The following is a 15,034-nucleotide window of genomic DNA, read 5'->3' as shown; positions in this document are numbered from 1 at the left end:
TAAAATAGATTATCTAGCCCTTGGCGCCACAAGAGCCGCTCATTGGAACAGAATATTCTAAGCTGGTACTTATTTTATTGCGAGGCTGACGCATTTTACGATTCCGAAAATAACATTTGTATGGCTAGTAATTTTGTTGGTGAATAGTCATTGTTTTGTTGACGTTTCTGTTTAACGTCGCTTACACCGTTGTGGTTATTTAATCGTTGAAAATGGCTGTCGGCGGCGAAGGAGGTGTCAAAGTTAGATTAGAAAAATTATCCCTCGACACTGATCAGGGTATTTTAGAAGATGAACATCAAAAATGGGGTTTGACATTAAAGGAAGTGTACAGACTGGGCCTGAGTTTCTACAAAGGTACTTATAATTACGTACACAATTAAAATGTATCTGTCAAACAAACGTCAGAACGACTACTTTATTGGTGTTTTTATTTTTTTGTAGATAAAGAAGGCAAAGCTTTGCATTTGAGTTATGAAGATAAGCTTAAACTCATTGCGTACACGCAGCAGGCTATCCACGGTCCTCTCAATGAGAAAACGGCGCCCCCCCTCGGAGTCCTGGATGTTATTGGGAGAGACCGAAGATCGGCATGGCTAGAACTAGGGAATATGTCGCAAACACAGGCCATGGTCGGCTTTACTCACATGCTAGATAGGTGAGTTACCACCCGCTTCCTTGAGAATGAATACATCTTCTTCATAATTTGTAAAATATCATTTCAGGCCTAAATTCGGATTCCTCAGATTGCCATAAAATAAAAACATTATTTCTTAATGCTTCATTCAAAACCAGATTCTTTCAATGCGATGAAAGATTGCCATCCTGATTTTTTTTCTCTGAGCGAATTGGTTAGCTAGAAAAAGAAACAGTTTTGTTCTAACTCCCAGTATATTACATGGCGTAATAGATAATAATTTATCATTCACTGACCACTGCAAGTATTACAATTATTTAAAAAAATATGTGTCCGCAGAATAGTTCAATATCTCTGACAAATTAAACTTATGTAATTAGTTTGTTAAGACACTTCCGGCGGGAAGGGTAGTTCTACCTTTTACACCGGTCCTACTTGAATGGCAGAAAAGGCATTGCTGCCTGATAATTATATATCCATCTCTTAAGGGTCCCAACTATGTTTTTAAAAATGGAAACCATTTAAAACCAATTAAATCAACTAACGGGAGTTTTACATAGGTTATTGTAAGTTATAGCTTTTTGAAAGATATGTTTTACTTACAAGCAAATCGAGGTTTGTACGCGTAGCATACGTAGCGTAGTTCGTGAGTATTCGCTATATTGTTGGTGTTCATACACAACGCTACGCGTTGACTACGGCTTTGATGTCAGTTGCACGCTACTGACAGTGCTGGTAGCACGCCACGCGAGTTGTATTCGCATCTACCACTCGTTTGACAGAAATGGTGTCCGAACATGATTATGTTAAGTTTGTTCTGGAGGTGGGAATATATCCATGTTTATATAACTATATTTTACCAGAATACAAGAAAGGATTTAGCGGAAAAGGCCTTGATTGAGATGTAAATAAAAAGTCAATTTGTCATCATTCCCATGTAGTTCTTTGGCTGCAACGAATGTCCTACAATTAACATTTATTTCTATTATTATGGGTGAACCTAAAATCTTATTTTAGATGGTTTTTTATGCTTATAAAGATAAATAAGAACAATATCACTGTCTTCTTCGCTAGAGTCACTTGACATCATATTAATTCCACAGTTGCACGTGAAAAAATGATCAAGTTCAGTATAACTTGGGTGGAGTCGTGTACGGAAACCAGCTTTAAAGAGTACCATATCAGTAGTCAATTTGTGGTTGCATCACAGTCACGTAGCTTGTAAGTATCTCTGTGTATGAAGAGTCTAAGGACGGGTTGTTTGACGGGAGAATTTGAACAATTCATCAAAATTCAACGTTCGTTTTCAGTGAAAGTCCTATTCGAGTTCTGTCATAATATCATTATAGGCTAGTTGCTTGAAAGAACTGAAATAATAACATAACTTGAAAAAATCTTTCACAGAACTTGAAAATTAACTTTTAAATTTGAAGAATTGTTCAAGTTCTCCGAAACAACCCGTCCTAAGTGTTCCCAAAGCCATTTTCTGACCTCAGACTTTACGGGAGGTATAAGAATGTGAAGCCACAAATCTCTCTCTGCTGAAAATAGTCCTATATAAACGTATTGAAACGTACTGAAACATTGGCCAAAGAAAGAGGAAAAGCAACACGGTATAAAACCCGGCGAATGGCGGCGAAAATTTCAAATTGTACCAGATTGTTTCTTTTTATTTTAATTTGATTATATAATATCAAAGCCTTTTGCGATGCACAAAAAGAATTTGAGAGTGTCGTCACGAAAATTAGATTAATTGGTTTTTATTAATATTTTGATTCGGGGCCCCCTACCTCGAACGTATCGATAAAGGCTTTATTGATAATTTGTTTAATTTAGTCGATGTGAACTGTTGTTTATTCGTTGACAGTCTCCATTTATGCTCGGGAGCGATGACAAGACGAATCGATGTGTTTGTGCTACGGAGCCTGTGTATCTAAAACTATAATAATGCATTAGCTTGATTGTTTTTAAATCTTTTTCAGATTATGTCCATTATTCAAGACATACGTAGAAGCAAATAGAAAAGACAGCGACGAAAAACAATTTCAGAAGTAAGTACTTTTGTAATATTATCACAGTAATATTATTTATTTTTACTGCCCATAAAATAATGTAGGTAACAAATTAAAATAATAAAACAATAATATGTCTACTTGCCAGTTGATAAACATACGTCTACATATTATCTTATTCATTTTATCTTTATTTTATTTCTTGTCAATCGTGACATGTGAATGATATGTGTTGCCATTCAATAAAAATGACTAGAGGATATTGAAAATAAAAAAATTGTTCAGATGGAGTAATTTGTCTCCCTTTTGTTAAATAGAAATAAATTAGAAGAGGAATCCAAAGAATTGGCAGAAATACAGAAAAACACTGATCAGGAGCAAAGAAGACTTCAGCAACAGAAGGCTAGTGAAGAAGAACAAGTGTAAGTTAATTGTTTTTAATCAAAAAGGGCATGATAATGATTTTTCATGCTTTCGTTGATTGAAATGACTTTAGCCATGTTCAGTGAACAGATCTGAAGAGCCAGGCACCTCCCAACATTACTCTTCCCATCTCCTTCCCTCTTCCCATCTCCTTCCCTCATCCTTCAGCCCCACAACATACCCCATTGGTTTCGGGCAGTTGATACTTTAAAAATATTAACATAATGTCAATACTGCACAAGAGACCCAAATGCTTTTGACTGTCTGGAGCCAGTGGAACTATGGTACCCCCAAGACAGTGGAGAGTAAGGTTGGGAAGTACCTGGCCGCTCAGATCTGGTCACCAACACGGCTAAAGACATTTCAAGCAACATTTAGATTCTTAATTGGTGGTCTTTCACCAGGGTGATACTGAGAGTATCTGATATTTAATTGAAATATCACATTTATTAAATAAAATTTATTTGCATGGGCTGGGTTTTTACATAATTATCATTACCGGAATATATGACGATTTCACATTTGAAAATAGAATCTCTACTGAACCATTAAAACAGCCACCATCTTGAATAGGAAATTTACAGCCGGAATAAATGCAAAATGGTCGAGTTAAAACATGTTTTTTACAACTTTAAAATCATCATTATAATATGCAATAATCCTAAAAAAATAAAAATTAATGTATGTTGTTTAATTGTTTAGACGTCGTGTGAAGGACGCCCTCAACGAGCAGACTTACGAGCAGTTCCTGCAGTATGCCGAGCAGCAGTTCCCCGGCAACCCGGACCAGCAGGCCGTGCTGGTGCGCCAGTTGCAGGACCAGCACTATCACCAGTACATCCAGCAGCTGGCGCTTAACCGCCAGGAGGCCGCAACTGCCACCGCCGCCAGGGATACCAACAAGGAGATACAGACCGAGAGTGAGGAGCGGCCCGAGTTTCAGCCGGACGAGAAGAATCTCATCATTCAGGAGAATCTGTATGTTGGACCACTTGTCATTGAACTAAAAACCCCGTAATTTTTTATTTTTTAACTTTTAATCTTTTTACTTGCGCAGACCTGTGATTTGCCTCAGAATCATTGTCTTTCAAAAGTGGATAAAACCTTGAAAAATTACAATGACATTATAAAAATATAAGGCACATTATATTCATGCGCTGTTGGCATTGAAATTTCGCCCTGGCTGGAAAAATTTTGATATGTGATTTAAACCTGTATGCCATGAGAAAATGCATAAAAAAATTTAACAGAAATGCGCGCACTCATTTCATTTTTGATTACATTTCTGATTTCCTTCAAAAAGGGTTTGGTGTTCCAAAGGTTAAAGAAAACAAATGCACATTTCAAATAAAGAATTATTTATTAAAAAAAAAAATTTAGTAAGTACTTTATTGCTTGTCTGATATGATTTATATTATACTTATTATCAGTTCCAAGTTTGAAAATTATAATTTTATCAAAGTAACAATGTTACACATTATGTAGGAATATTTCACATTACCCATGCACCAACAATCGAAATTAGTATGCTTAATATTAACTTCAAACAGTAGTAACTGAGACGGAAATCCATTTGTTAAGAAAACTGATTTAAATGCAACCTTTCAACTCCTCGGCCCCAGAAAATCTGAAGCAAGGAAAAATTCAGTTTACTTCAGGCAAATGGGCACACAACTAACTCCCTTACAGTTGCAGTTATCGTATTTATATCACATTCATCTTTTTCTATTTCCAGGTCTCATAATATAGCTGGCATTCCTGAGAAGCGTGATCACCAGACAGAAGATAATTCCCATGAACCAAATGAAGATTCTTCCCAATCTGATGAAGGAGGTATGACATACAGCACTTTAAAATAAAAATTGTCTGAAAACTTTGACCAAAACATGTCGATTTTGTTTAATTCATTAATCTAAAACTAATTTCATATAACTTTAGTAAGTGGATAAAGATGAAAAAGTTGCCGCATGTCAACCTTTCACAGTACAAAACCAACAGCAAACGTTTTAAGAAGAATTAGTTCATCAATTCTCTGGAAGAGTAGTATTAAATATTGTCATTGTAATTGTAAACCTTATTACTTGTAGGTACTTTTTCCTTTAATAAAGAAAAAAAATAAAATTAACGAGTGAAGTTCCCGTCATTGCCCAGGATTTATTCTGTTTTAAGGGGTGGGAAAGGGGGACGGGGTGGTTTTACGATATCTCTTGTAGACAGTAACCTTCCTCTTGTCAAGATTCACCAATTTCCTGCTTGTACTACGAGTTTCTAAATAACGTGTATAACTGTTAAAACGTCCAATAGTCAGAACTCCCTTATCTTGGAATTCCCTAATGTTATTAGGAAGTTTATTTCTTATTTTTGTTAGTGTTCGCGTCAACCTCAGCATTATTTCCAACGATTATATTAAACAGTTGGCAATCAGCAACGATAGCGGCGTTGGTGTTTTTTGAATTGTCGTCTGCGTCATTATCAACAATGCGCCAAACCGGTCATTGTTTTTTTTTTTTTTTTTTTTTTTTCTTTATTCATGAAATATTAATGTGTACAGTTTTTAGATGCTTTTCGACTACCACACTAGACACACGCCCGTATTAGGGTAGTCGAAGTTGTATATCGATTCATCGGTTTCTGTTTGTTAATTTTCCCAGTGGAGGATAGCTACGTGGTGGCATCACCCAGCATGTGGACGCGCACTGGACTGGCGCAGTTTAAGCAGGCGGTGCGCAACGCGGCGGGCGGGGGTGGCGTGCTGCAGGTCGGCCACGGCGAGACGCTAACCGTGCGCGTGCCCACACACGAAGGTGGTCGCTGCCTCTTCTGGGAGTTCGCCACTGACAACTTTGACATAGGTGAGTGTACTGTTTGTCCATTGTTTATGTTTTTCTTTCATAAACTCGTCAATTTCTATACTCCATTCTGTAACATATCTAAAAATGGTTCTAAACAGAACACTAGAGGGTAAATATACAGATATGCGGGACAAGGCTAATAGGCACATTAAAAAAAAAACACTCTTTGTATTAGTTAGAAAACAACGAGCAAAAACTATTTCAGAAGGCGGAAATGAAAAATAATGCGTTTTAATAACTAGGTATTTCTTAGCTAGTTTTTCAAATTTGTATTTATTATTTAATTAAAGCGAAACTAAGAACCTATTTATTTCCATTTTCCAGGGTTTGGAGTATTTTTCGAATGGAGTAAGTCTCCCACAACGCAGGTGACGGTGCACGTGGCAGAGAGTGACGATGAAGGAGATCTGGAGGGAGAAGACTTTGATGATGAGGATGGTAAATACTAAAACACACTATATTGCAAAGTTACCACGTTGACCACATCTGACAATGTTCGTTGGGAACATAAATACATTCTGTCTAGAAATTATAGACTAAAATGGAGGGCTCTGCAATTGTTTAAATGGTTTTAAATGGCAACACTAAGATAGGTCAAAGGAAAAAGCACAAAAGCCAATATATGTATAATGATTTTTTTTTAAATATTTTCATTGTGACATCAAATTTCTTTTAAAAATTATAAATAACCATGTAGAATTGGAGGTTGATATGGTCGAATTAGCTCAGTCGTCAGAGCAATGTTCCGACAAGGCTGAGGTCCTGGTGTAATTCCTAGATGTGACTGATTTTTTCTGTTTTACATTTTTCATTTGAGAGTGATTAATATGGTCTTCAATGATTAAAATTTAGAATCTTCCCTCTTGGCCCCAATCAAAATCAATCACCATCTACTAAGAAACCACAAAACTTTCCATGTTCCTTTACAAAGAACCAACTTAATCTCCTGTGCGAATGTGTTGACTATATAACATCCACTGTGGTGGCAAGATTCTGGATATATTTAGCAATAGCCTTAGAACTTTTGCTAAAATTCTCAAATCTCTTATTTTCGGTTGACTTGACCCAAACTTTACTGTCAACTTTTTTTTTACATATTGTTATTGGGTGGTTCATATTTATTTTTTGTTATTTCTTTGTAATTTTTTTATTTGAATACCACACAAGAGTCCCAACTGTTCCCAACCGACTGGAGTCAATGAGACTATGGCATCCCCAATTGGGGTATGTTGTGAGGTTGAAGGTAGCGGGGAGGGGAATGAGGTGGGGAAGTACCTGGCTATTTAGATCTAGTCACTAAAAATGGGTAAAGCTATTTCAATTCTGAATAGTGGTCTTACACCAGGGCGATACTGAGAGTATCTTCCACCCTGGAACGTGCCGCAAACATCATACATTATTTTAAATGAATAAGTTGTGAAAATTAAACAAATAATATTTACTTGTGCACACTGGGATTTGATTCCGTGACCCCCGGATTGCTAGTTGAGAGCCTTTCCTCTCGTCCATCGAGGTTTTGTAATTTATGTTAACCCCTATCTATTTTGTACATTGCAAATAAAATCAAAATGTAGCCTGCTAAACTGCATACCCATAGACAATAATACTCAACAAATAAAGCCATTACAATACAAAGATATAATGACGTAGCTACAATAAAAGATTACGGCCATAAAATCAATCTAAAATCTGTGTTGCCGTTGTAATGAAAAAAGAAGCTTTTTTTTTTAAATTTCAATACTTTCTTGAAGGACTGTACCATTTTGATCACATCCAACATTGGTTGTTAGAAACGTCAATTTGTCATTTATTGAACATTTTTTTCTTGTCTTGAAGAAATAATCAACATTGATGATCTGGAGGGCGGATCCGATCTCGTGGGGACAACGCGGTCAGAGCTGTCCATGATGAAGGCTCCCGTCAGCATAGTTATACCAATCTACAGGAGGGATAGCCATCTTGAGGTATTGTTGAATTGCTTTCGCATATAATACATATTATTATATATTTATTAGTGGATGATTTTGCATAGTTGTAAAGTACGTTCTCGTGAGATGGACAGGCTTATAAGGGACATTGGAAGAAAGGTGAATGCAGGAAACTCTATTATTGTAGGACTGATGTATGGCAGTGAAACTTGGGACATTTGTTATTATTTTTTAAATGTTTCTTATTTCACCCTTCAACATGTTCTAGGCAATAATTTCAAATGAAGGAAAGATGAACGTAAAATGAATGTTGTAGAAATCAGATCCCTGAGGCGATTGTGTGTAAAACCATGTAGAAATACAGAAACAATGCAAGACTGATGTAAGCACTATGAGAAAGTATTATTTTTTTAATGGTACACTAATATTTATAAGACAAGTGTATCATACGTATCCAGACCTCCAGAATATTTCAAGAGAATTCATATTTACGCCAAAATCACAAAAACACTTCAACCCCGAAACCGCTCGATACCGTGTCGCCGACACATTTGGAAAACTTTACATCAAAATAACTCAATCAAATGATGTATTATATGTGATTAATCAAGATAATTACATAGGAATATAATAGCAGAACCTGAAAAACATCTGAAAATAATCATCCAGCACCTCCCTCGGACACACCAACCCACGAAGTGACCACGGCTAGGAAGGCTACTCAGTATTTACGTAGGACCCCCTCCATTACTCCCCGGATGGAATTCCATGATGGCCGCCGTCTCCAACCAATCACAGCCCGGCATATCACCTTGACTTTCTTATCAAACACTGATAACAGATTCAAATGTGATTAATTGTGATATCATCAGACTGGATTTACGGGAAAAAGATTCAAGATATAACTACGAAATAAATATCAACATCAAGAAATGATTATATACTAATATATTTGCATGAATAATTATATCTAACTATATTTGTTACCCTTTGGGAAATGTTCAAACCAAAGATATTTAACTTCAAACCCAATATGAAAACTTGTATAATTATTTATAAAATAAATAATCGGGACTGCGGGAGATGGTTTTGGTAGATTGAACTGACTTGGTGAAAGGTATCATATTAAAATATAACTTTCCTCTCAACAAGATAATTGCAGAGAGGAAAAATACCTAACCACTTTACTCCTCACGAAAGAGGATAGAACACCTCCGAGAGGGTTCGATTTGAAAACGTTCTATAAATAGAGAACCGAATTCCATACAAAGTCAGTTGAACAACTACCTCTGAAAGAGAATCCTCTCTCCTGAAGAACCATCTCCAAGTCTCCAAAAGTCACAAGAAATATTTTCAAGTGTTGTATTCAGGAGTAAATTTAGTTTTCGCCCAGTATTAAATTCTTTTCGTCAGTTCAGATCTGGAAATAAATTCCTCTCTGATTAGTCTGATTGTGGCTTTAAACTCTACCACGAACTTCTACAACATCTACAACCTCTACCAAGACTGAGAACGCTGACAAGTGTACCCAGCTACCTTCGTATCTACAGTTATTGTACGGACAGTATATTGTTTCGTACAACAAGGTTTTTTATGCGTAGCACAGAGGATATCAAATTATTATAAGCAATAATTAGTCACCTAAAATATCAATACAAATTGATATTATCTCCCGAGTAAAAATAAATGCCGCCAACGGGAATTGTACCAGCCCTTCTAATGTTCGGTCAGGTGCTCTGGACCACTGAGCTACGTCGGCTTTTTTTAACACGCCAAATAATTCAATATGTACTAGTACTTGAATCAAAATATAATAAGCAGTAATTGTTACACATATGTTTTACCAAACACAAACATAAAACTTTATTGTTTTCAGATATACGCTGGTTCTCATGCCTACCCTGGAGAAGGAGTCTATCTACTGAAGTTTGATAATACCTTCAGCCTATGGAGATCCAAAACCCTTTTCTACCGGGTATACTACACACGTTAAATGTCTCAAACTATACATGTTATGTTAAGCTTATAAATTTATGTCCAGTATTCAAACAGTACGAAATAATAAAATAAACAACACGTCGAAAGGTGATTGAAACATAATAATAATAATACTTGTGGCAATGCCAGTATAATAATTTAACTATTTGTTGAGAATACAGTACTCTCTCAGTAATCCGCATTTCGATTATCCGACAACTACCACAAATTGCCGTTATTTTTACTCTATAATTCGTATTTCAAATTTGGTAGTCCGCCGCCCGCCTAGACACAAATCAAACTTGGGTTGGGTTATCTCACTCTTACACGCTCGGTTAAGTTTTGTACCGCTGTCTACTATGCTTTCGCTGACCATTTTAACAGTCCTCTATGTATTCTAGCAACTGTCCCATGTGTTTCTGTTCGTTTCGATCTGCCTCGTTTTTGGTTTGACTAAGTAATAGAATAGAGTCTTCTCGCAAGCATAAACATGACACGAAAAAATTTACAAAAGATCAATCATTTGTTTGTTTTTTACGAATTAGCTGGTTTAATTTTTAGCATATTTTGTATGTATGCACTATAATCTGCCGCTTTCACTAATTGGACACTTGACCGTTTTTTTGGGGTGGCGAATTAGCGAAAGAGTACTGTATTCAGTTTTTCGAAGCACAAAATTATTATTTACATTTAGCTAGAGGAATATAGCGATGGCATCTAACTAAATCATCTAGAGATGTGTAACACTGATGTACTCCTTGACCGAGCAGTACTCCTACACCTTAACCCGCGAACTCTATATCCAGAGTTCGCGGATTAGAATTCCGGAGTGCGCAAATAAATTAAATATTATTTATGTGTGTTATATCATATTTTATAATCATGACTGGTCCGGTAAACATTCCCGGGTTGAATAACCTGACAATATTTGAAAATCTCCTACTACCATCACAGTAAGCTGAAAATGTTGCTTGTGTTGTGATGGAGGACTTAGCCAGTTGAGGAATCGAACACACTACTCCTGGGTGGGACCCAAACGCGATGTCTGCTCATCCACCGACCGGTGCAGGGGCAATTAGAGCGGTCCGGGCGCTGACTTGACAAGGAACTGAAGCCCTGATAATAACATAACACCTAACACAGCACCTTTGAGGTTTTTACTGGCGCCGGGCGCCGTTTGGCTCAGGGCCGGCCCTGATTATTAATACATGTGTATGTATATATAAGTGGCCTGCTTCTACAAGGGCTAATGTCAGTTTATCTAATATTACGAGGCCTAAGTAGAATTTGTTCATTTTAGTTTTAAGAAAAGCAAATTTCTAATTTAACTTTGGCCCCCAAAAATCTAAAAATACTTTCTCGATATCAAAAGGTTCTTTTAGAATTCAGAACATAACCCGATTCTGAGACAAAATTGTAAAAAAATGTAGTTTAACAGCATGTACCCCAAGGATATTAACCAGCAATTCCTGAGCATATTTGGAGTAAAAAATTTAGATGTCATTTTGCTGTCCGACGAAGTTTTTCTTCAAATTAAAAAGATGGTTAAATACTTCGGGTAAATGCTGTTACACCCTGTACATGGAAGAACTGACATTGGCGCTTTTAGAAGCAAGCCACAGATATTTACGGCAAACATGCTTGAAATGGCATTTGCCGTGTTTAGTGACCAGATTTGAATAGCCAGGTACTTTCCAACCTTCCTCTTAACCATCTCTTTACCTTCCCCACTCATAAGTCTCACAACTTGGGGATGCCATAGTTCCACGACTCCAAACAGTTACAAAATATGTAAATTTATTTTAACACATTATTTGTGCACTATGCCATCAATATAATATTATTTTTGACCACTGAAATCTGAGCTAGACAGACTAGTCATTTGGGTAAAGCATTTAGATGCAAGATTCTTCACATTGCATCATATTTACACAGAAAATAAATTTATTTTATACTATTTCAACTTCCATGGCTGCACAATAAGTCTGCTAATTGTGCAATTGATCATAGATAATAGAAACAAGAGAGATGGGCCTTAAACCATTGTATAAAACTGCTAGTGTCACCAACATCGTTCACCCATACTACTGCAAATCGCATCTACGCACAGCGGCGCCCTGTGTCTTTTTGCTTACACACTAAATGCACGAGGTTTCATTTGGTCGTAGTTCGGTGACAGTCATTACGTTTCTGTGCTATGTCTCTTTGTTTCTATTATCTATGATAGTTATTTATTATTGTGCCCATTTTGGACCAGTTTCTGTTATTTTAGGATTGTGCGAAAATGGGTTGTGTAGCGCATATAATGCATAAAATTATGTTTTACTTCTATCGCAATAAAGATGCTAAATTTCATACCTGTCATTGTTCATGCTGCAACAGAGTGCCAATTAGTGGAATAAAATTATTACTGAAGCAACTATTTACACTATTTTTACTATGAACGTATCTTTTATACTTATACTTATGGAGATTTGCCATTTTCAATCATTATCATGATATTATAGAAACTAGGTTTTTTGTTATTCCATTATTCACTAATGCGATAGCTACCCAAGTTTGGGTAACACCGTTAATACACCAAGTTAGGGTAGCTGTAAGTAGTATGAATTTATTTTGAACTTGTCGCTAACTTGTTTAAACCTACATGGAATTCCAAAAGCTGTGACTAATGTTCATTCCATAAAATATTCCAGATAATTTTTCGTACCGTGTAGTCTGCGTGTTGACGCCATTTTAAATTGAATATCTGTTAGTATTAAAAATTGCATTTTTTCATGGACCAAAAAACCCTCGAAAAGCATTGGTGCGATTGTGTATGAATGGCATTGAAGCCAAATTTAGGGTAATAGGAAATTGCCTGGCAGACATCTTGTATGACAACCTTTTGAAATGATTTTTATGCAAAGTGGTGCATAATGACCTACTAAAATTTCATTAGTTAATAGTACTATAGTTTCATTAGCAGTTATGACGGCTTATGATTTTGTTTGGGTCTTTGATAAGACAAGGAATGGGATGTCACTAAAAATTTAAGTAGGTTTTGGCATTTTTTATATCATTCAATACCTACATCACCCAGGGCTTTTTAGGTACATGGTTTTTTTTAATGTCTGACTATAGACATTTCCAGTTGACCATCGACAACATAGAGAAATAGTAATATTCAAAATTGCCCCAAACAAGTTTCAAGGTAGGGCAATTCAAACTGACATACGGAATTCAGATATTTATAAATTTAACAATTTTTATGTAAAACCAAAAAACATGGGATGAATGGTGAAATACAGGTAAATTCGTTGGCTTTAAACGGGGTGTTTTTTGGAATAACTGCCGCCGAATAACAAACAAAATACCTGGAAATGTACATCGCTCAAGGTGTTTTTTTTTAATACACATGAAAGGAGTATTATCTATACATATTGAAAAGAAACCTGATGTCACCAGTTTACATAAGACCTTTCGTCTCCTACGATGCCAGTGAAATTGTTTAAATAAACAATTTCATTGGCCTAGACAGAATTTTGATATTTGAAAATGTTTCATCAATTTCACCCTATTTTACTTCGGGCACACGGACCCGCCCGCAACACACTTCTAGTGGTCTATCTCTTCAGTTATTTATTTTTAAAAACTTATTCTAATATAAAATGAGAACCTGCAGGATAAAGATTTCCCTGAAGATAGCCAACCTCTGACAGGATGGCACAATAAGAAGAAAAAGGTATGCTGTTAAGTATATATATTGTAATATTGACAGCTTTCTGTTTATTTATTGGATAATTTGTATAGCGCCACTTTTGTGAGATATCACCTCAGGGGCATATCACCTCTGTTGTCTGCGAAAAGTCAGAGCCAGCTTGACAGTCTGTCATCTTTGAGATTGTCACAAATCGACAATCAGCGCCATTCGCTTCCAACGGTCCACATTAACCTAGGGTTCCCAACTTTTTTATGTTGGTAGCTTTTTTTACATTAATTTTCATGGGGATCGACTTCTAACAAGAAACAAAACAATTTTTTTTGAGCATTTGACTGCTTCAAACAGACAAGTAGGAGTCTAGTAAAACCGATTTATCCTACGACCAGGATGTTAATTTTTCATTTGTGGCTGTAACTTTATTATGTAAATAATAATTATTTTTAAAATTCATTATTGTAATTTTTTGATATAATAAAGCAGAGATGGTTGATAGCCTATTGTACTATCTCATATTTTACCTTATTCCTTTAACAGTAAACCTGTCCCTTTGATAAAGTTTACCAGGGTTGTCATTGGATATGTAGCTATGACTCCTGGTTCCACAATTTGCCTTCCCAGGTATATGAACCTTGTTACTATAGAGGCGGGACATTGGCACTATAGGTGAATTGAGTCTCTTCATCCTCTTCACATTTCCTGCATCTATTGATGTTTTCCAACTGCATGTGTTGGGAGATGGCAATGTCCCTTTAGTAGTCTTACCAGTTTCCTCGGTGAGTTTGTCCATATTGAGTATTTGCCTGGTTCATCTAGGGTCTGGTCCGTTTATGAGTACATACTTTGGATTGACTCATTCCGGGTGTCTTCCCCCATCCCTTCCAATATGTAGTTTGCAACTCTCCTACAAGTGGTGCTTTCGCCCCTTTTATTGCTAGTCCGTCAGCCTGCTTGTTGCCTTCAATATCATAATTTATTGGTATTGGCCAAAATTTTCGGTGAAATCGGATCAAACACTGGCTGGCCGAAAATCGACAGTTAACGGCGACCCTTCAAATGTCAATCAATTTGTGACAATGTCAAATGTGGCAGTCAGTCAAACACGTTTTGAACATACTTTAATGTTAAATGGAACATTATTTTATTATGAAAGTCAGCAATATTACTTTACGCAAAATTAAAGTGTCCGTCTCACAGAATAAATACGGTTTCATATGCGACTTTACGCAGCAAGCTATCAACATAAGTCTCCATAAGTGGTAGAGAAAACGATACTTCATACTAACATTTCTGTTATATTATTATGTACATTATTTTTGAAATACAGACCTATCATAGGAAAATCCTTTGTTGAATGTATATGTTGTGTCTGCCGATATAGGCGGTCGATGAGTCATTGTTTAGTTTTAATCATGGCTTAATCTTATTTTCCTATTGCTGTTTTATGTACGCTTTAGATTTATGATAATGTTATGTATTGATGAAGATTTAAAAGTAATAAATAC

At 36.1% G+C, this 15,034-nt stretch overlaps 1 protein-coding gene across 1 annotated transcript; it reads left to right on the top strand.

The window, feature by feature from the left end:
- The first annotated feature begins 13 nt into the window (after nucleotides 1–13).
- Nucleotides 14–15,007, top strand: LOC149415369 (Golgi resident protein GCP60). The gene is made up of 10 exons (XM_089642570.1): nucleotides 14–357; nucleotides 445–658; nucleotides 2,620–2,688; nucleotides 2,967–3,071; nucleotides 3,775–4,050; nucleotides 4,808–4,905; nucleotides 5,724–5,924; nucleotides 6,249–6,362; nucleotides 7,761–7,888; nucleotides 9,729–15,007. The coding sequence occupies exons 1-10, from the start codon at nucleotides 213–215 to the stop codon at nucleotides 9,843–9,845; spliced, it is 1,467 nt and encodes a 488-aa protein (XP_089498696.1). The 5' UTR covers nucleotides 14–212; the 3' UTR covers nucleotides 9,846–15,007.
- Nucleotides 15,008–15,034: the final 27 nt, after the last annotated feature.

Source organism: Hesperophylax consimilis, chromosome 18, assembly GCF_061612785.1.
Source record: "Hesperophylax consimilis isolate HC1 chromosome 18, BYU_Hcon_1.0, whole genome shotgun sequence".
Classification (NCBI taxonomy): Eukaryota; Metazoa; Arthropoda; class Insecta; order Trichoptera; family Limnephilidae; genus Hesperophylax; species Hesperophylax consimilis.
This window is presented reverse-complemented; position numbering and strand designations above follow the sequence as displayed.